This window comes from Hyla sarda, chromosome 11, assembly GCF_029499605.1.
Source record: "Hyla sarda isolate aHylSar1 chromosome 11, aHylSar1.hap1, whole genome shotgun sequence".
NCBI classification, from domain to species: domain Eukaryota; kingdom Metazoa; phylum Chordata; class Amphibia; order Anura; family Hylidae; genus Hyla; species Hyla sarda.
In genome coordinates, this window is record NC_079199.1 from 4,110,751 (window position 1) to 4,133,518 (window position 22,768).

General features: G+C 47.5%; 1 protein-coding gene across 8 annotated transcripts in view; it reads left to right on the forward strand.

Annotated features, from left to right (window-relative positions):
- LOC130295180 (cholesterol 24-hydroxylase-like) overlaps positions 1-22,768 on the forward strand; it is a 62,389-nt gene that overhangs the window by 23,630 nt on the left and 15,991 nt on the right. For 2 of the 8 annotated variants that reach the window (XM_056545635.1, XM_056545636.1), the window contains exons 15-16: positions 8,478-8,650; positions 16,855-19,037. In XM_056545635.1, the coding sequence (XP_056401610.1) occupies positions 8,478-8,627 (150 nt within the window). In that variant the 3' untranslated portion in view covers positions 8,628-8,650; positions 16,855-19,037. The other 6 variants (XM_056545638.1, XM_056545637.1, XM_056545634.1 and 3 more) reach the window with 5 other exon arrangements.

A 22,768-nucleotide genomic window follows, 5' to 3' on the forward strand; every position in this document is an offset into this window, starting at 1 on the left:
GGTCACTGTGTACATACATTACATTACTTATCCTGTACTGATCCTGAGTTATATCCTGTATTATACTCCAGAACTGTACTCACTATTCTGCTGGTGAGGTCACTGTGTACATACATTACATTACTTATCCTGTACTGATCCTGAGTTATATCCTGTATTATACTCCAGAGCTGTACTCACTATTCTGCTGGTGAGGTCACTGTGTACATTACATTACTTATCCTGTACTGATCCTGAGTTATATCCTGTAGATCTTTTATTAAAATTTCAAACATAACAATAAAAAAAAAATTACAAAACATAAACATATCATATCCGACAGAACATATCAATATAACGATCATAAAACCAACACCATAGCATAAAATACAACACCGGTCCACCACACACTCATTCCTGCACACAAACAAATATATACAATATTTACAAAAGACATATTCCTATAATACCCATAATACCCATACCATACTAATAAACTATATACACTAATACTAAATGTGAATTTCCTGGCCCAGTTGCAATACCAAAAACCCAATACCAGTAATATACCAAAAAGAATAACAACAACAACAATAATAATATATACAAAATAATAAAAACCAACACAAACAAAATAACACCACTTTTTTTTTTTTTTTTTTTTTTTTTTTTTTTTTTTTTTGGCCCTGAGCTGGTCCCGCATCCCATGCCCCCAGTACATGTTACCAGACGTCCATGAACCAGTCCAGGATTTTCTGTATATATAAAAGTCCCATACAAACCCCCTCCCCCCTTTTTAACCCACCACCCAACCTAAACTAAACCCAAACCCCAGGTGGCATCACACAATATATACAATATATACATTACATAAAATATACACAGACTAACAATATATACAATACATAAGTATACAAATAGACTACAACAATAAATACAATAACAAATACATATAACACTATAAGCCAAACAACAAACCCCTAAAGCTCAAGTTCAGCGCCTGCAAGCCCTATATTACCATAAACCAACTGCTCAAAACAAAAAGACTAATGTGCCAGCATCAGCCCACCACCAGGGGGAGACAACAGGCTAAGGCACTTTAAAGGCAGAGCCCCTCCATAGACGAGAGGCCCTGCCAGCACCCAGCCTCTCGTACTCCAGAGAACGCACCTTCACCAGGTCACCGAGAATGTTCCTAACCACCACATCCACAGGGAGGATTTTACGCTGCGTCGACACTAAACACCGTGCGTTCCACGTGTAGTACCTAACCACTGAGCTGACTAGGAATAAAGTGCACCGGTCCCAGCCTCCAAGGTTTCTGAATGCCCCATAGGCCCATTCCGCATAGGAGAGACTGGCCAGCCAAGGCCAACCAATGGAAGCGCCCACCCTGGTGTAAACCTCTGTGTTAAAGGGACAATGAAGCAGAAAATGCTCCATGCTTTCCAGCATGCCTCCACACTCTTCGCGGGGACATCCCCGGTCATCAGAGCTCCTGCACTTCAGATTGTCCCTCACACACAGTTTCCCGTGGAAGCAGCGCCAAGTCAAGTCCCAAAACTTCAAGGGGATCCTGATAGAATTCAAAAGCTCTAAACCCACCTCCAGATCCCGACTTGGGCAGTCCTTGAGCGCCAATGGCCTCTGGAAATGAGAAGACAGGACCCTCTTGTCAAGGAATTTCCTCGACAGAGTCCTAATCTCCCCCATCCCCAGACCCCACCGACGAATAACCTTCAGAACCGGGGTAGTGTAAGCCGGGAGATGCCCGTGTGGTGTGCGAAGATCCTTCACTTGCCCTCCTGTCTCCCATTCCTGGAAGAAAGGCCAAAACCATCCCCTACAGGAGGATACCCACGGAGGAGCCCTCTCTGACCAGAGGTTTGCTATATTGGTCTTAAGAAAGGTATTCACTAGGAACACCACAGGGTTGACCATACACAACCCCCCTAGTCTCCTCGTACGGTAAGTAACCTCCCTCTTCACTAGGTTCAGTCTGTTCCCCCATAACATCTGGAAGAACACACTGTAGACCCGGGTCCAAAGAGGTTCTGGCAACATGCATACACTGCCCAGATATATCAGTAAAGGGAGCAGGAATGTTTTGATCAGGTTAACCCTTTCCCCGAGGGTCAAAGACCAACCCTTCCACTGATCCACCTTCTGAGCGGCGATCTTAAGCCTGCTGTCCCAGTTTTGTTTGGGGTAATCCCCTTGGCCAAATTCGATGCCGAGAACTTTTGCAGATTCCTGGGGCTCTGGAAGGGCGTCCGGGAGATCAAAACCAGGATCTCCCCCTCCCAGCCAGAGACTCTCGCACTTATCCCGGTTGATCTTGGACCCGGATGCCTCCGAGTAGCGGTCCACCTCTGACATCACCCATTGGCCTTCCTCTTGTGAGGAGACAAACACGGTGACATCATCAGCATACGCTACCGCCCTCAGAGCCAAATCCGTCACCGCCAGGTCCATTCTCACCCCCGCCAACGGTCCACAATCAATCCTCCTAAGGAAAGGATCAATTGCAAACACGTACAGCAACGGGCTCAAAGGACAACCCTGACGGACGCCAGACCCAACCTCAAAAGAGCGGCCAATCCAACCATTCACAAGCGGGAAACTCTCTGCCCCTGCGTACAAGGTCTTAAGCCAATCAACAAACCCCCCCGGCAGGCCATATCTCAGAAGAACAGACCAGAGGTATTCATGGTTAACCCGATCAAACGCTTTTGCCTGATCCAAGGACAGCAAGTACCCCTTCCAGTGGCCAGCCCTACCCTGCTCCACAGCCTCTCGGACACTGAGCACAGCACTAAATGTACTGCGGCCCGGAACAGAGCAATGCTGAGCCCCCGAAAGGAGCCGGGGTGCAAACTCCACCAGCCGGTTAAACAGCACTTTTGCCAGAATCTTTCGGTCCACATTGAGAAGCGCTATGGGACGCCAATTCTCAATGTGGGACGGGTCTTTACCCTTTGACAGGATGATCAGCGCTGACCTCCTCATTGACTTTGGCAGAGTGCCCGAGGATAGACACTCATTAAAAACCCCAGTCAAGAGGGGAACCAAAGTGTCCTTAAAGGTCTTATAGAACTCAGATGTTAAGCCATCCGGACCGGGTGACTTCTTGAGGGCAAGCCCATCAATAGCCATCCTGACTTCCTCTTCCCGGATCATCTCTGTCAAAACGTCAAGAGAGGAGTCTACTCCTGGTTCAGGGACGGTTTCAGCCAAGAAAGCTGATACCTTATCTCGATCTAGATCCTTCCTTCCCAAGAGGTGCGAGTAGAAGGATCTGACGACCTCCAGGATCCCTGATCTGGACCTTTTCAAGGATCCCGTACTATCAATCAGTCCTGAGACTATTTTACTATTCACTGACATCTTGCAGTTTCTGTAAGGGTCGGGCGAGCGGTACTTCCCGTAATCCCTCTCAAAAACCAAAGATGCGTGTCTGTCATACTGGCACTTCATCAACAAGGACTTCACTCTGGAGATATCGTCACGACTACCTCCAGTCGAGACAAGGTTCTCAAGTTTCTTCCTCAGGCCCTGGTACAAACGGTACCTGTTTAGGCTTCTGAGGCCCGAGAGCTGGCGGAAGAATCTCGCAACCCTTTCCTTGAAGATCTCCCACCACTCTGACTTACTGCTACAAAGGCCCAGCAATGGTACCTGGCTCTGAAGAAAATCCTCAAAGGACTGTCTTATCTCCGCTTCTTCCAAGAGAGACGAATTCAGCTTCCAATAGCCTCTGCCCATCCGGGGGGTCTCTGTGACATTCAGAGAAAACAAAATTAAACAGTGATCGGAGAACTCCACCTCAACAACAGACACTGCTGAAGAGACGGCCTCCTCCTTTAAAAAAAACCTATCTATCCTAGACCTACAACTACCCCTATGATAGGTGAATCCCGCGTGGCCTGGGGTGTGCCGGATGTGGACATCCACCAGGCGAGCCTCACTCGCTATGCTATTAAGGGCGACGCTATCATAAGTCAGCTTGTCTCTGGCACCTCCCCTGTCTTGAGGCCTCGTGACAGCATTAAAGTCCCCTCCAAAGACCACCTGCCGACTTGTAAAAAGATAGGGCTTGATCCTCATAAAGAGACACTTCCGGTCCCACTTAGACTGTGGGCCGTAGATGTTAATAAGGCGAAGTTCTTGTCCCTTCATGAGGACATCTAAGATCAGGCACCTCCCCATTTCTAACTCGATAACCCGTCGGCATTCTACCGCTGCGGTAAAAAGGACCGCCACTCCGCTATACGGCTCGGCCCCAAGAGACCAGTAGGAGGGCCCATTCCTCCACTCTCTTTTAGCCTTGTAGATAGATGACATATCTGTTAGCCTGGTCTCTTGCAAAAATAAAATATCAGCATTAATATGGGCAAAAAAATCATAGGCTGCAAATCGAGCCGTATCTGACTTTATGCTGGCAACATTAATGGATGCCAGAGTCAACGGAGAGGGTGCCGCCATCAAGGGTGATTGAGTTAGACAGCTTTCTTTTTCCCACCATCCTTCCCATCCACCCCACCACCCTCCTCATCAGATGATGGTTTACCCCTTTTTAGTGAGATGGATGTGTCCATTTTCCCTTTATTTACATTTTCCTCGTCCCCTGACTCTGAGCCAGTCCCCCCCCCCCCCCTGAAGACATAGGTTCCCCAGGGAGAGAGGACTCAGGGTCCCCTGTGGGCCCCACCGCAACATCCGGAACCTCACCCCCAGCCTCCTCCTCCGAAGAGGAAATGTCGCGGAGGGCTCGGAACCGGTTGGAGAGACCAATCAGAGGGGGGTCAGTTGTACCTTCCTTTGGCATCTGGCGGGTGGGAGAAGATTTTAAATCTCCCTTTTTCTTATTCCTCCGAGTACCCCGCTTTGTTTCTGCCCATCTCCCTCTGTCCTCATCCGCGCTCTCACCATGGGAGGACAGCGAGGAGACAGTATCCTCCTCTTTGTGGATCCTTCCAGTCTCCTCATCCAGTTCACTATCCCCCAGGGCCTCAGCAGTAACACTGGTCGCAGGGACAGGATCAGAAGCCACCTCAGCTGGCTGATGCTCCTGTGACTCCCGAATCTCCCTATCCCTTTGACGCTTCTTGAGACGCCTCAGTTGGGCAGGCGTCTTCTGCTTACTTTTCTTCCCTGGCCCCTGCACCCCTTCATCCCCGCCAGCCATCCCCCCAGCAGAGTTCACCTCATGGCTTACCCCCACTGGGGCAACAACCGCGTTGACAAAGGAACGAGGGCAGCGACTGAATGGGTGACCTAAGTCACCACACAGGTGACACCTAATCTCTGCACAAGATGCAGCGAGATGGCCTATTTCCCCACACAGAGTGCACTTCTGCACAGTGCAATTGGCACTAAAATGTGTGGGGTCACCACATCTGTGACAGAGCTTCGGCTGACCCTGGTAGAAGATCTGGATACGATCCCTTCCGAGGAAGGTTGCAGATGGTATATGGGTAACGGTGTTTCCTGAAAGCTTAAGCTTGACCATAAACGTCCAGGCCCCTGACCAGATGCCATATTCATCCCTGTTCTTTTTTGGGACCTCCACCACCTCTCCATACCGACCTAGCCACGTCATGATGTCAATACAAGAAAGTGATTCGTTACGGGTTAAAACGGTCACCTTCTTGACATTGTTTTGGCGAGACACCGCCTGAATGGCAAAGTCTCGCCAGCCGGGCTCATTCTTTACCAGCTCATAATTCGACCAGAAGAGCTCAAGCCCCTCTGGCCGAACAAAGCTGATATCGAACTCAGGGGTACCATAAGGATGTATCAAGGCGTAGATGTCAGCTGCCTTAAAGCCCAACTTCAGCAGAAGCTCAACAACTTTAGATCTTGGAGGACATGTATCACTGCCTCTCCACCTCAGCCGGACCACATTCCTTCGGAGACCACCTGGCCCGACTGTTGGGAGGGACCACACAGTATCCCCCCCTCTTTCCTCTCGGAAGGCTGAAAGACCATGTCTTTCTATCCAAAAGGATAGATCAACCTCCCTACCCTCTACATTGATTGATCTCTCCCCTCTCCTTAAGGCCCCCAGGAGACGCTGCTGCAAATTGCCCCCCCCAGAGCCAGAAGACGAGGAAGGTGCCCCCCTCCCCCCAGCGGTGACATTTGCGTAGCTGCGTACCGGTGCTGCCACCGCTGGGGGTGCAACTGGACCAGGCCCTACATCCCCACCACTAATCTGTGCCCCTTCACCACCCTCCTCCACATAATCCATACTCACACCATTATTGCCTGTTTTAGCTGATGTGCCCCCCATACCTCCACCCGTGCTACAGCCCATACTACAATTCATTCCAACATTAACCTCCTCATTCATACTGGCTGGACCGGTGCGTTCTGGTGCAGATAGTGTACCATCAGCATCACTGGGTACCAGAGCTGGAGCCACCACCACAGGACAGGTCACCAGTCCTTTATACAAGGACCGGGAAGCCTGCCTAGCCTGTTTATTAGCGGCCCCAGCCCTGTTTTTACTGGTACCCTCCGCCTCATCAGTACTGGAGTTTTCTGCTCCTGGGCGCCGCTGTTCTGGATTAGCGGCGCCAATACAAAATAAAGGTTTTAGTCCAGTCTTTCTGGGAGGCGAAGACATCTTGGCCCCAGCAGCTCTTTCACGATGACACCGCTGCTCCAAAGGAACAGCAGCGTCAACGTTCAGAGCCACCGGAGCTCCCGCAGCTGACTCTGGCACAAAGCCGCCCCCCCCTCCCATTAGGGAGCAGCCCAATGTGCCAGAGCCATCCATGCCCATCGCTGGGCAAATATCACTGTCCGACCTCACAGCCGATACATTGTCTGCTCCACCACTGTTACTACAAACAGCGATGGAGCTCACCGCCACACTAGACTCCATACTCTCCCCACTCTCCTGCACTGAGTCCACAGCAGAACTCAGGCTGGGCTGAGAAATGGGGTTCACACAGTGAGCTGACCCTGCGGCCAGTCTGGGGGGCTCAGGGAGGGGGGTATATACAAATGTTACCTGCTCCTGGAGCTTGGTCTTCTTTAGCTTCTTTTTCCTTCCCCCAGGTGCCTCCTCCGGTAACTCATCCCCAAACGTGAAGTCCTGGAGGCGACCTGGGGACTCCAGGAGCTGGATCTGGGCCATCAGCGCCCCTCCCTGGTGACTGGTGCTGCTCTCATCCCCCGAACCGCCAGAGCCACGGCCAGATGACATCGCCACTTGCCCTGCAGGGAGCCCACTGTATGGGGTCAGATGTTGCAGACCCCCGGGTGGATTTGGCTCAACATTATCGGCCTCTGCAGCGTCTCCTTCCTCCTCCACCCGTGGCTGAAGCCCCCTCAGCCGTCTCTGCTTCTCTCTCTCCATTGTATGAAAGCGGTCTTCATTTAAAAGTTTTTCCCTAAATGGCCCGCTGTTCTCTAAAATAAAAGTTCTCTTCTTCTCCAGGATCCTTATTTCATTTTTCAGCTGTTTAATCCGGGCTGACAGCTCAGCTTTCTGTCGTTTCGCCGCAGTTTCCATCAGGGCTTTTGCTTCCCGTACCTCCTCCTGGAGCCTATACAAGCTGCCCCTTGCTTCCTCATATCCACGGATGTGTTCTGCCACACGAGAGTTATGGGGGACTCCAGACTCCCGGGCCCTAGGCATCCCCCAATCCTCCTCCACACATCCGTGGGCATTTAGCTTTGCTCCAGGAGGAGTATCACAGTCCACATTGTCAGGCCTTGTTGTCACAGTACCTGTGCTTCCGGAACTTCTTGCACTTGTAGTCCCACAACTTGCAGGGCCAGCCTTGCGGCTGCTCTTTGTCTCTACGGGTTCAGGGGTGGCTGGAGATGCATCGCTGCACCTCCTGGCAGAGCGCCTCAACCCGGAGACCTCTGATGCACTTCCTGACGCTGGTCCCTCCACACCTGGTCGCTGGCTCCCCCTGCCCCCCGCGGACCTGATTCGGGGGGCAGGTGTTGGGGTTCTCCTCTCCTCGCTCATGCCTGAACCCACGCTCTCCCTCTGGGGAAGGAAGAACGTTGTCCGGCACAGATGACACGGCAGAGCTCAGAGCACACCAAACAATCCAGCAAACGACTTCCTCCACACTCAGCAGACTCACAGGAAGATGCTCCCTCTAGTGGCCAGACTCCAGAGCTGTACTCACTATTCTGCTGGTGAGGTCACTGTGTACATACATTACATTACTTATCCTGTACTGATCCTGAGTTATATCCTGTATTATACTCCAGAGCTGTACTCACTATTCTGCTGGTGAGGTCACTGTGTACATACATTACATTACTTATCCTGTACTGATCCTGAGTTATATCCTGTATTATACTCCAGAGCTGTACTCACTATTCTGCTGGTGAGGTCACTGTGTACATACATTACATTACTTATCCTGTACTGCTCCTGAGTTATATCCTGTATTATACTCCAGAGCTGTATTCACTATTCTGCTGTTTGTTATTGTTATCTTACCTGTCTCTTCTCTCTACAGCTGGAGGCTCGGGTGGTGCTCAGTAAACTTCTGCAGAGGTTTGAGTTTTCGTTGGTCCCCGGTCAGTCCTATGAGGTGATGGACACTGGGACGCTCCGGCCCCGGGATGGAGTCGTCTGCACCCTGACCCTCCGCCCAGAAGCTTCTTAGTAACAGACGATGAGTTTTCTTTGGTAAGGCTCCTTTCACACTAGGAGTATTGATCCATTATGAAACATCCTTTTTCTGTGTAAAAACGCATGTATAATAACGGATAATATTAATGGGTGCTAACGGCTAATGTCCATCAAAATAACGGGCATATTCATCCGTTAAGACCTGTTATAACATCCGTCATGTACGGCTGTTTTAACTCCTCTGCCTACAGACTCCCACAGTCGTGACTACTACTACTCCCATCAAGGAACAGACTTGTTTCCATGTTAAATATGGAAGTCTCTGTGTAGACACTTAGTTAAGCTCAGGTGTGGATATCCACCATATCCACTATAGACGACTTATACGTAAAAGCATGAGCTATAATTCAGGCACTCGCGGTTAGATGGTTCATTTTTAGTTTCTTTATTCCGAATGTTCTGTAATATTCATAACTTTGTAAGGTGGTAAAACAGGCATTACATCCATGCTAACCGTGAGTGCCTGAATATTATTCCAAGAATGAATTATAGCTCATGCTTTTACGTATAAGACTTGTTTCCATGATGGGAGTAGTAATTGCCCGGCTGCGGGAGTCTGCCGGTGGCTGGGGAGGCTACATTAGTGTTTGTACTACTACCCCCATCATGAAACAGACTCTGTTCCATGATGAGGGTTGTAGTACAGGGGTTGAGGGATTGATCACACCAGGTTTCACTTCTGTTTTCACTTTCATTTTTAAATCCCCCGCCGGGAGCCCTGAATGGCCGGTACCAAGGAGCCATTCAGGGCTCCCAGTGGGGTTTTTAAAATGAACATTGTGAGTAGCAGCGGTGGCCATATTATATTAAAAGCGTTGTGGGGGCAAGATATATAGCGCTGCAGGGGGGGGCAGACATATAGCCTATATACCTAGCCCCCCAGCGCATTATAATGTGCCCCCCGCAGGGCATTAATAAAGATATGGGCCCTTGCCGGCGCATTTTTAATGAGCCCTCTGCAGCGTATTCATAATGTGCCCCCCCGCAGTGCATTTGTCATAATATGCCACTGCAGCGCTATATGTGAAAAGCATTCTATCAGCAGCGCATCTGGTCAGCAGCCAGCCCGATGATGCTGATACAATACTTTTCATAGAAAGCGCTGCATGGGCATATGTATATAGAAGCGCTGTGGGGGCCAGATAATGCTATATGTCTGCCTTCCCCCCCAGCGCATCTATATACATATACCCCTGCAGCACTATGTATGAAAAGTATTGTATCAGCATCATCAGGCCGGGGGTATATATTACACTGCAGGGGGTATATATTTATAGATGCGCCGGCGGGGGTCATATCTTTATTAATGCGCTGTGGGGGGCATATTATAAATGCACTGGGGGGGCTAGATATACAGGCTATATGTCTGCCCCCCCCCCCCCCATGCAGCGCTATATATCTTGCCCCCCACATCGCTTTTAATATAATATGGCCCCCGCTGCCACTCTCAAAGTTCATTTTTAAAAACCCCGCCGGGAGCCCTGAATGGCTCCTCTGTACCGGCCATTCAGGGTTCCCGGTGGGGGATTGAAAGTAAAAACACACGATACATCACAGGGTTGCGGAGCATTCCGCCAGGTCCCCTGCTTAATGACTTCTGATCGCAAGGGGTCTTAGAAGTGAGACCCGTTGTGATCAATCCCTCAGCTCCTGTACTACAACCCCCATCATGGAACAGAGTCTGTTCCATGATGGGGGTTGTAGTACAAACACTAATGTAGCCTCCCCCAGCAACTGGCAGACTCCCACAGCCAGGGAATTACTACTCCCATCATGGAAACAAGTCTGTTCCATGATGGGAGTAGTAGTAGTCCCTCAGCAATGCAGCAGTAATAAAGGATATTAAAAACCGGGTACAAACGGATGACATAAAGGCTCATCCGTCAGCCATAGACTTCAATGTTAAAAATAACGGCCGTTAATTTACCCGTTTCTTGTGACGGAAGAAAAATTAATTCATGTTCTGTTTTTTCTTCCGTCACAAATAACGTCCGTTATTCATGACCGGCTATAACGGGTCATAACTGATAATGAAAAAATCCCATAGACTTGAATGGGATTTTGTAACGGAAGTTTAACATCCATTATTAAGGCTTTTATAACGGATGTTTATTATGGATCTTTTCACGGAACAACTTTATAGTGTGAAAGGGGCCTAAATATTTCCTGTAACATTTTTATTTACCGTATATACTCGAGTATAAGCCGAGTCTTTCAGCACGATTTTTCGTGCTGAAAACGCCCCCCCTCGGCTTATACTCAAGTGAACTCTCCGCCTGTCAATCCCTTCTTCAGTGGTCTTCAACCTGCGGACCTCCAGATGTTGCAAAACTACAACTCCCAGCATGGCATGTTGGGAGTTGTAGTATTGAAACATCTGGAGGTCCGCAGGTTGAAGACCACTGCGGCCTTCGTCATCATCCACCCCCCCCCCCCTTAGTTTTCTACTCACCTCCCCTCGGTGGGAAGGAAGGGTGAGCTGGTCCGGGCCATCTATGCTGCAGGGACCGTCCGGTGGGGAGGGTTAGTCGTTCCGGGCTGTACATTTTCACCGGGAGGCCCTCTTCTCCGCTTGCACCGGGCCGGCCCCGAACCAGTGACGTTGCCTTGACGACGACGCACAGGGATGTTCATGCGCATGAAAGTCCCTGTGTATCGTCGTCAAGCCAACGTCACTAGTCCCGGAGAAAGCGGAGAAGAGGGCCTCCCGGTGAAAATGTACAGCCCGGAACGACAAACCCTCCCCACCGGACGGTCCCTGCAGCATTGATGGCCCGGACCAGCTCACCCTTCCTTCCCACTGAGGGGAGGTGAGTAGAAAACTAAAGGGGGGGGGGGGGGTCTGGATGATGACGAAGGCCAGCGCAGTGGTCTTCAAACTGCGGACCTCCAGATGTTTTAAAACTACAACTCCCAGCATGCCCGGACAGCCGGTGGCTGTCCGGGCATGCTGGGAGTTGTAGTTTTGCAACATCTGGAGGTCCGCAGGTTGAAGACCACTGAGGGGATTGACAGGCGGTGATTATGAAGGGGGGATGATGACTGGGGTGAAAATGACAGGGTGATGATGACGGGGGATGATAATGATGGGGGTCTGGATGATGACGGGGGGGGGGTGATGTATTTCCCCCCCCTTAGGCTTATAGTTGAGTCAATAACTTTTCCTGGGTTTTTGGGGTGAAATTAGGGGCCTCGGCTTATATTGGGGTCGGCTTATACTCGAGTATAAACAGTATATCTCCTTCTATTAAAACAATGATTGTAAGTGACGTCTCTTTGTGGAGGATTCCTCAATCATCTCCTCTTCTAGGCTCCATCCTGACCTTCTCACTATACACCCCTTTTAAGTATTGAGCAATGATTCACTGCATGTACCTCTACTGTATCTACTGCCCAAGGTAAACAAGGACCTGAAAAAAACCCTGGGATGTCCGATCGTTCTGGTGTGTCGACTCGGTCCTGTGTCTCAGTTTATGTAGACAGTTTCTTTAAAGGGGTAGTCCAGTGGTGAAAAACTTATCCCCTATCCTAAGGATAGGGGATAAGTTTGAGATCGCGGGGGGTGCGACCACTGGGACCCCCTGCGATCTCTCTGTACGGGGCCCCGGCTCTCCGGCCAGATAGCGGGTGTCGACCCCCGCACGAAGCGGCGGCCCACACGCCCCCTCAATAGATCTCAATGGCAGAGCCGGAGATTGCCGAAGGCAGCGCTTCGGCTCTGCCATAGAGTTGTATTGAGGGGGCGTGTCGGCCGCCGCTTCGTGTGGAGGTTGACACGCCCCCTTCCCACGGGCTGTCGGGGCTCCGTACAGGAGATCGCAGGAGGCCCCAGCAGTCGGACCCCCCGCGATCTGCAACTTATCCCCTATCGTTAAGATAGGGGATAAGTTGTTCAGCACTGAGTCACCACTGGACTACTCCTTTAAGAGAATTGTTGGGAAGCTACCTAATTGTCTAAAGCAGTGTTTCCCAGCCGTTGGCTGTCAGGGCATGCTGGGAGTTGTAGTTTTGCAACTGCTGGAGGCACCCTGGTTGGGAAACACTGGTCTAAAGGATAATAATGACAGAGAATTCCTTACTATGCACTTTAGCCATTAACCCCTTCCCTCTTTTACGATTTATAATTTCTGCACTTTTGTTTTTGTCTCCTCGCCTTCTAAAAATCATAACACTTTCAATTTTCCACCTACAGACCCATATGACGGCTTGTTCTTTGTGCCAACAATTTTACTGTGTAAAACCATTGATGATTTTACCACAAAATCTACGGCAAAACCAGAAAAAAAATTTCTGTGGGGCAAAGTAAAGTAAAAAAAAATAAAATGAAAGCAATTTTGTCAATTTTAGCGGCTTTTTATTCTGTAGGTCCATATAGTCGCAGGGATACCCAATTTATATAGGTTTGGTTTTTATTTTACTACTAAAAAAACTGTAACTACATGCACGAAAATTTATACGTTTAAAAATGTCCTTTTCTGACCCCTATAACTTTTATTTTTCTGCATGTATGAGGGCTTTTTTGCACCGTGATCTGACGTTTTTATCGTTACCATTTTTGTTTTGCTCTGACTTTTTGATCACTTTTTATTAATTTTCTAATGGCAAAAAAAGTTACCAAAAATTATTACCAAAAATGTTTTTTACGTGTACGCCATTGACTGTGCGGTTTAATTAACAATTTATTTTTATAGTTTGGATATTTACGCACGCAGCGATACCACATATGTATATATTTATTTTTATTTACACTGGGTTTTTTTTATGGGTAAAAAGGCGGTGATTCAAGCCAAGCTTTTCTTAGGGAAGGGGTTAAATCACATTTATTAACTTTGTTTTCAATGTTATAGCTCCCATAAGGGACTATAACATGCAATACCTTTGATTGCAGACACTGATCAATGCTATGCCATAGCATAGCATTGATCAGTGTTATCGGCACTCAGGCACGGAGCAGTCAGTCAGCAACCTGACGTCAGGAAAGAAGGTAATAGACCTTCCTCCGTCCTCTCAGCTGATCTTGATGCCGCGGTTTCGCCACAGCAGTCCCGATCAGCCCACTGAGCTAGCCAGGAGTCAAATTAACCTCTATTAGACGCCGCAATTAACGTTGATCACAGCGTCTAAAAGGTTAATGCTGAACATCAGCCCGATTGGCGATGTCCGGCATTAGCCGTTTGTCCTGGTTGCTTATAGCAACTGGCGTCATACCTCGGGAGCCTGCAATGGACATACATTCACGTCCATTTGCGGGAAAGGGTTAAAGGGGTATGCCAGGATCTGACTATGCTACAGGGGCTGTAAAGTTAGTGTAGTTCATAATATAGTGTCTGTACCTGTGTGTGATAGTGGTCTCGCAATTCTTCTGTGAATATCTCCCCAATATTTATTTTTAACAGCATACATGTCTCGGGATTTCCCAGGTTGCAATGCGTCGAAACCAGACATCACTAGACAGGTGATCAGAGGAGCCTGTCCTTCTTCAATTTTGCAACAGCTGTAGGCCCCCTGCTAAGAAAACACTGTGTTTCAATGGGTGGGGTGGCTGATGTGTGGGAGGAAGGAAAGTGACCTCAAACTTTCAAGCATGGAACTGTGGGATGTGTAGTTTAGAGAATAAAATCCATCAGGAAATACCCAGTTCTGGCAGGTAAGTACTAAAATCACTTTATGGTGGATAACCCCTTTAAAAGCCTGTATACCAATATTTCTCCCAAAACAGGGGACTTTGATGGATGCTGGAAGCCTGTGCTAGCATTTCTCCTGCGGTGTATATAGTAGTATATAGCAGTATATAGAGAAGAGGGTGGCATTGACAATCCAACACAATGGGCAGCACATTGAACACATTTTATAAGTGATCAGAAACTTGTAAATAACTCGTGAAACAATAAAGTTACATTAAAACCAAGCACATCATTGTTTTTCTTGTGAAATTCCCAATAAGTTTGATGTGTCACATGACCCTCTTCCTATTGAAAAAACAAAAGTTGGATTCAAAATTGCCGACTTCAAAATGGCCGCCATGGTCACCACCCATCTTGAAAAGTTTCCCCCCTCACATATACTAATGTGCCACATACAGGAATTTATCACCAACCATTCCCATTTTATTAATGTGTAACCATATAAATGGCCCACCCTGTACATTACCTTGATGTTGAAGTTATTAAAGGGGCATTCCAGGTAAAAACATTTTATCCCCGCTGCTGGGACCCCCTGCGATCTACCTGCAGCACCAGCATTCTATGCGGGGACGGGACGTGACGTCACGCCACGCCCCCTCCATTCATGTCTATGGGAGGGGGCGTGACTGCTGTGACTCTCATTAAAACTAATTTTTGCTATTGCTCTCCTTATGGTAAATAAAAAATCTTTCTAATGTACTTTGTTTAACCCCTTAACGACCAAGGACGTATATTTACGTCCTTGGCCGGCTCCCGCGATATAACGTGGGGTCACGTGGTGACCCCGTCATATCGGGGAGGTCCCAGCATGTATCAGAAGCCGGGACCCGGGGCTAATAGCGCTCGCCAGTGATCGCGGTGATGCGCGCTATTAACGATTTAGACGTGGCGTTCAAAGTTGAACGCCACGTCTAAAAAAAAAAAGTTAAAGCTTCCTGGCTGCTCAGTGGGGCTGATCGGGACCACGGCAGTGAAAATGCGTTGTCCCGATCAGCTAGGACGCGAGCGGAGGTCCTCTTACCTTCCTCCAGCGCGTCCCTTCGGCAATTGATTGCACCAAGCCTGAGATGCAGGCTTGAGCAATCAACCGCCGATAACACTGATCCATGCAAAGCCCCCTATGGGGGCTATAACACTGCAATAAAAAGTTTATGTGACTTAACCCTTTTCCTAATAAAAGTCAAAATCACCCCCCTTTTCCCATAAAAAAAATGTAAATAAAAATAAATATAAACATATGTGGCATCGCCGCGTGCGTAAATGTCCGATCTATAAAAATATATCCTTAATTAAACCGCACGGTCAATGGCGTACGCAATTTTTTATTTTTTTTTTAAAGTCACTTTTTATATCATGAAAAAATGAATAAAAAGCGATCAAAAAGTCTGATCAATACAAAAATGGTACTGATAAAAACTTCAGATCACGGTGCAAAAAATGGCCGGCAGAAGTCCAAAATAAGGAAATGCTGAAGGGGGGGGGGGTGCAGCCTTAGCCAATCATAGCTCATCACACACTGAACTGCTCTGGGCTGTGTGTAGCAGAGTGAGGGAGGAAGTTCTCCCCTCTATGGCTTCAGATGATGTCACGCCTGCTGGGGAACGCCCCTTCCCAGTCTGTGAATCTGACTGAGACTGAGCAGAAAATACAGAGCAATATCAAGGTAGAAAACTTACAAATAATAAAAAAATAAAGGCAGGGGGAGGTTCATCATGGGGGCAGTGACCTGGGAGGATTGTAACATTTATCAGGATCATGAAAGGTACTCTTTAAAAATAATGATAACAAATTAATTTATTACACAGGAGTAGTGGACATGCCCCTGAAACATTCAAGGGAATCCAAAAAGGTCAGCTTATACGTACCAAAAGAACTTTTTAGTACTGAAAAGGAATATCATAAAAATAAAGAAGTACTAATAAACGGACGCCACGCCCCCTTCCATAGACTTGCATTGAGGGGGCATGGCCGTGACGTCAGGAGCCTCCACCCCGCATCGCCAGTCATCTGGCACGGAGCAAAGTTCGCTCCGTGCACCTGATGTCTGGGTAGGGGATAAGATGTCTAGGGGCAGAGTACCCTCTGTGATAACAAACAGGTTATAAACCTTCTCAAATGTCTTTGTGGGAAGGTGTATATCTGCCTAACAATGAGAGCGATAAAAACTAGACTGAATGGACACAAAAGAGCAATAAGAAATTTTCTAAAAAAGGAAAAATAGAAGACGGAGAGAAAGATAAATATGGAGAACAAGCTCAGCTAAGACACTTTGTAAAAGAAATACATCGGGTTAGTGACTTATGTTGGATGGTAGCCTAAAAAGTATATGGGAATAACGTAACTCAAATAAAAAAGATATTACAACGAGAAGTATTCTGGATCCAAAAACTTCATGCTTTAGCCCCAAATGGGATCAATGAGAATTGCAACTTCAATGTATTTTTTTTTATAAATGTATTGCTCCACTTTGTACATATTAGACTGATATGTTTTCAATAATGTGTATGTCTCTTTTAGAATCAAAGTCTCGCGAGAGATGCAGCGAGTGTATGTACTGTGTGGTGGCTTCCCTATTCATTAGGCCTCACAGAGGAGGAGAAGTTCTCTGAAACATTGCCAGTGGCTACACCATGTTTACTCCACAGTGAGGAAAAGACTATGGCTGGGATCAAGAGACTCCGTGCAGAGCAGAAAATGAACGCAATCCTGATGTGCCGTGAATTCTAGTGTCTACTACTGCACCTGGGGGAATATTATGGTGGCCAAGCAACGAAGTTGCTCAGATTATTATTATTATTTTATTATTATTCCGCTGCAGATTTCGTATACTTACTTTGCATAGTGGTAGACTAGTGAGCTGTGCATAATCTTATTTAATGTAAAGGTCATAGGTCACATGGTAAGACCGCCATCTTGGTTTTTGTGGCGATTTTTGCACAATATTCAAAATATCTTCTTCTCTGGAACCGCTAAAGCTACAGCTATAGAAATTGCTGTATATGGTGACACTGTTGTCCCGAGTCAGATTTGTTAATTACAAGTCCGTTAATCACATGGTGTGGCCGCCATTTTGGATTGCACAATATTCTACAAACATCTTCTCTGAAACCATTTGTTAGAATAACTTACAATTTGGCACATATGTCCAGGGAAACCTCCTGTACCAAGGTTGTTAAAGCTGGTTCATTTGCATATTCAATATGACCACCGCTCGCCAATAACATAGATATTATTGTCCTGGATCGTCGCTCTCCATCGCCGTCATCACGTCGCTAGTTATGCTGCTCCTATTAGATGACGGGACGGCGTGCGCGGCGACGTGATGATGACGAAGAAGAGAGACTGCTATGCAGCGGGGTCCGGAACATCAGGGACAGGTGAGTGACACTCACTGGACCCCACAGGGCCCATTAAACAGCTATCCTGCAGCAGCTGAAGCAGTCTGCACTGCCGGATAGCCGTTTATGCGATGGCCCCGACATACAAAGGTATCGTATGTTGATGCTGCCTCTGAGAGGCCATCGTATGTTCAAATTTTCGTATGTTGGGGCCATCGTAGGTCGGGGGATCACTGTATTGTGCTCAGTCTTTCTTACATAATGATCCTAGGTCAGATGATCTGACGGCCATCTTGTTTTAGGTTACAATATTCAGTGCCATATGCAAAGATCTGCCGCTCTCTAAACATTAAATCTAGAAATATACAAATTACTCTGTAGAGTTACTGTGCTGTAGAATCGCAAATGTTTACTTTAAGTTATTTGTCCACATTCAATCATATATAATAGCCACATAGTGTGCTGACAAATGGGAAGGAAGAGGTTAACATGTTCAGGGTTCTTTGGTCTTATCAGGAGCTGTCAGTTGTTTTATGACTTTACTCCTCTGACCTCTGACCTATTCATATGCAGTTGTAGACTCCACAGTGAGATACTAATTCAGACTTGTTTATAGTAAGACAGGTAATCGCGTTTAGCAGCCATACTGGATTGCGCAAAATTCTACTTAGTTTCAGAAAAATAATAAAATTAGCACACATGTTCCCAATTACTTTCTCTACCATAAAGGGTCAAATCGATTGTATGCTACAACCAGGCCATGCTGCCTGGACACCTGTATCGCTGCTTGCAGCTATATTTTTGTGATTTATTTTTTTCGTCCTGACCACGTGTTTTGTAGATGATTGCAGCAAAATTAGATGTCACTTGTGGTTTATAGTGTGTGGTAAGCTTGTGGGGGTATAGGGTATATGGGGTGTAGCTGTGCAGTGATGAAAGGGTCCTGGTTTAACCCTTAACTGTCGTGACGCCAGGGTGAGGGCTCCTCTGTATATGCTTGTCCTATCGACACCTGTCCCAAGAGCGATAGGGAGGTATAATAAATGATTGTCCACAACCGGAGGTTTCAGAAAACTGTCGGAACTTTTGCTGCAGGTTTTATGCAGAGTTAAACAGGAACAGTCTTTGTACAATCAGAGTCTATGAGGATCCTGACAGTTGGTTGGGACCTTGTGAGTTGTAAGCTCAGGAGATTTATATGCTCTGTCCCGCTGAATTTAGGGGATTGAGTTTAGGTTAAGCTGTCACGCAGATTTTAGCGGGTAGTTGTATTAGAACTCACGGTTTGGTATTATCAGGCTTCGGCCCGGTCTTGTCTTTGAAAGTTGCACGGATCTCTCCTCTCTGCTCGTCCGGAACCCAAGAGAGCGAGGATTGGCTGCAGCTCTCTTATATGGGCAGGGGCTGGCCTTGAGCTCATTGGTCCATACCAACTGTCATTCACTTTACACAAGGAATTATGGTCTAAACATGTGACCACACATGTGACCTAGGAAGGTCCTTTAACATACCCTAAGAGAATTAACATTAGTCACATGACCGAAGGTGTTACGACACTATATACACAATTAAATATACACACACAAACATCACAAAATTAAAGAAGGAAGAGGTGACTAGGGGCTATCCCACCAGGAGGACCCTACCGGAATGGAGTAACTCTGACTTTGGGGACCACCATACAAGGTACGGTATACTATACGGTACCGGGACACCACAAGTGGATGGGAGTATAACTGACATTGGAGCACCCAGGTGTATCATTAACCAGTCTCAGTGTAACTTTTATGATATAGACTCACGTAGAAACTCAGCAACTCCTGGAAAAGTTGGGGCCGCATTTCGCAATGATTTTAGCTCATCGGTCAAGTACGGCTGACAATGTATAGCATTTGTGCCCATATAGAAAAACGGATTTAACATTAACCATTGGCGATTGCGCCATCGCCTGGCTCTGCTGAGAACAGTAATGTACAAAGGAGAGGATTAGAAATCAGTAACCTTTACTCTGGATATATAATGAACCGCTGATGGTTGTTCATTCCTTGTTCATTCTCTTCTATCCAACAGAGAAAATGCAGACAACCTGTCAGAAAAAAAAAAAGATCTGCCATGTTGGATTTAATCATATGACCCAGCAGAAATTTACCCCTAGGTTACAATAGGTAAGAAGGGCTCCCCTTGTGGACAGGTAGATGTTGGACTCTTCATTCCTCTTTCTAAACTCTGCGCTTGTGCTAAGCTGAATGCATCCAGCTGTTGCAAAACTACAACTCCCAGCATGCCCGGACAGCCTTCGGCTGTCCTGGCATGCTGGGAGTTGTAGTTTTGCAACAGCTGGAGACACCCTCGTTGGGAAATGCTCAAGCGCAGCAGGTTTGATGCAGAAATGGTAAATGGAGATGGGGTTATTGGGACAGTTGCAGAAATCGCTTCTGTATGTGAATAAACCTTAAAGGGGTTATCCAGGAAAAAACTTTTTTTTATATAAATCAACTGGCTCCGGAAAGTTAAATGGATTTGTAAATTACTTCTATTAAAAAAATCTTAATCCTTTCAGTTCTTTTGAGCTGCTGAAGTTGAGTTGGTCTTTTCTGTCTAAGTGCTCTCTGATGACACGTGTCTCGGGAACCTCCCAGTTCCCAGAAGCAAATCCCCATAGCAAACCTCTTCTACTCAGTGCAGTTCCCGTGACAAGCAGAGATGTCAGCAGCGAGCACTGTTGCCGGACAGAAAAGAACTCAACTTCAGCAGCTGATAATCATTGGAAGGATTAAGATTTTTTTAATAGAAGTCATTTACAAATCTGTTTAACTTTCTGGAGCCAGTTGATATATATATATAAAAAATAAATTTTTTTCCAAGAATACCTTTTAAGGCCATGTTCACACGCCGGAATTCCGCATTTGAATTCGTCACGGGATTGGGATTCTGCTGCGCCGTGCACACGGCTGAATTTCTGTGCCAGATGTTTCCGGCATGCAAATTTAGTTTTCCGTGTCCGCAGAAAGAATGAGCGTGTTCGGCATAGCGGTCTATGAGACGGCGCATTCCCATGCGGTCTTAGGTCATAAACTGCCAGTGCCCACAGTTTGCGAAATGTCCGCACAGAGATTCTCCATGTGGACATTCCGTAGGGTGAACAATAGGGAAGGGTCACATGTGCCGTGTTCTGCTGCATATTTACTGATGCGTATTTTCCTACCCATTGAAGGCAATGGGTAGCAAAATCAGTTGCTGAAAATATGCAGTAAAATAATGCATATGTGACCCTACCCTTAGGCTGGGACCAGACGCTGTGGATTTTGCGAGCTGATTTCGCACCATAAATCCTCCAGAAAACCAGAAATGTATTGTTTGATACATGCAGATGGTAAATAATTCTGCATGGAAAGTTCTGCAGATTTCAAAAGCAATGGACAATCTGACATCTGTGGCAAAAGCTGCATCCAGTACATGCAGATTTTTCTGCGGGTTTGCTACAAAATCGAGAGTTTAATGTGAAAATACTGATTATGCAACTATCTGAAGTCCTGTGTGTGTTTTAAAGGGGTACTCTGGCAAAAAAAAGTCTTATCTCTTATCCAAAAGATAGGGGGAAGATGTCTGAGTGCAGGGGTCTCCGGCGCAGCCCCCCGGCCATCCGTGCACGGAGCGAACTCCACTTCATGACTGGCAACTGCAGCCACCACGCCCCCTCCATTCACTTCTATTGGAGGAGGCGTGACTGCTATGTATTAGCCATCACGCCCCCTCCCATAGACTTGAATGGAGGGGGCGTGGCATGACGTCACGAACACGGTAGGTCCAAGCTTCTGTGTTACGGACGCTGCCACTGCCGGCTCGGAGGTCGTGGGGGTCCCCATCAGCGGGACCTCCGCTATCAGACATCTTATCCCCTATCCTTAGGATGGGGGTTAGATGTTTTCTTCGCCGGAGTACCCCTTTAATTCCTCCCAGTTTTCAAGATCTCTGCTTGCTGTTAGTCAGTGGGCACATTCTGGTTTACAGTCTGGTCCCAGTCACACAATTTATGGGCTTCTTGCATTGTAATTGCCCACACGTATGTACCTCAACCTGTGACTCTTCAGCTGTTACTAAACTACTACTCCTATTATGCCCTGCAGCCTTCTGAGGGTAACATAATTTATGGGCTCTTTGCAATGTGATAGTCTACATAAGTATAATCCCAAACCTGTGGCTATCCAGCTATTGCAAAATTACAACTCGCATGTCCTGATAGCCAGAGGCATGATGGGAGTTGGAGCAGAGTGGTCCACACAATACTCTGTTGGGTAATAAGTATTGGCTTGGTATTCTGACCGTAGGGCCGTGTTCACACTTTTGAATTGCCGTCCTGACAAAATCCGTTTGGACATTCGGAGTTCGGCCATAGCCGACTGTTTCAGTCAGCGCTATGACCGCATGGATATTGCCATCCCAATAGACTAGTAAAATATGTGGAGAGAAAAAACACAGAAGTGGCGCCTTGATGGTGCCTTTACCTTTCTAGTTATAGGAGGTAAGGGGGGGGGGGGGGGGGGATTTAGCGGGGAAGGATAGGGAGATTTTCTGCTCACCTTTCAGAGTTGTGCTGCATAACAGGCACAACTCTGCGATGCGTATAGGCTGGTATGCGGCAAGGTTCCGGGGCCGCTGACTGCTGGATCTGCTGGCTGATGTTCTTGCTTGTCTCCGGTTCTGCGGGGTGTCACCTGGTGCCGGTGATGTGGAGCGCTGCTTTTGTGGAGTAGACACCGTCCGCTGGTGTACTCCAGATGTTCAGATGTGATCCGCTTGGCAGAGTCGGCAGATGCGGTCAGTTGGATGATCCCCTCGATGTGTGCTGGTACTTTGCGGCCAGTGCGCGGTGGAGATCGGGGTGAGCAGTCGGGTGCCACTATCCTTTAAGTCCCGATGATGTGGCGAGGAAAAGAGCCTTAGGTTGGTGATCGGGAGCAGCTTTCTGCCGAGACCGATGGCAGGCGGTGGCAATAGTACAGGAGCAGGTTGCGGGAGATCCCACACGGGGATTTATCCCAGAAAAACCTCGGCGCGTGAAAGCGCTTCTCCGTTGCAAAAAATAAGGTTGC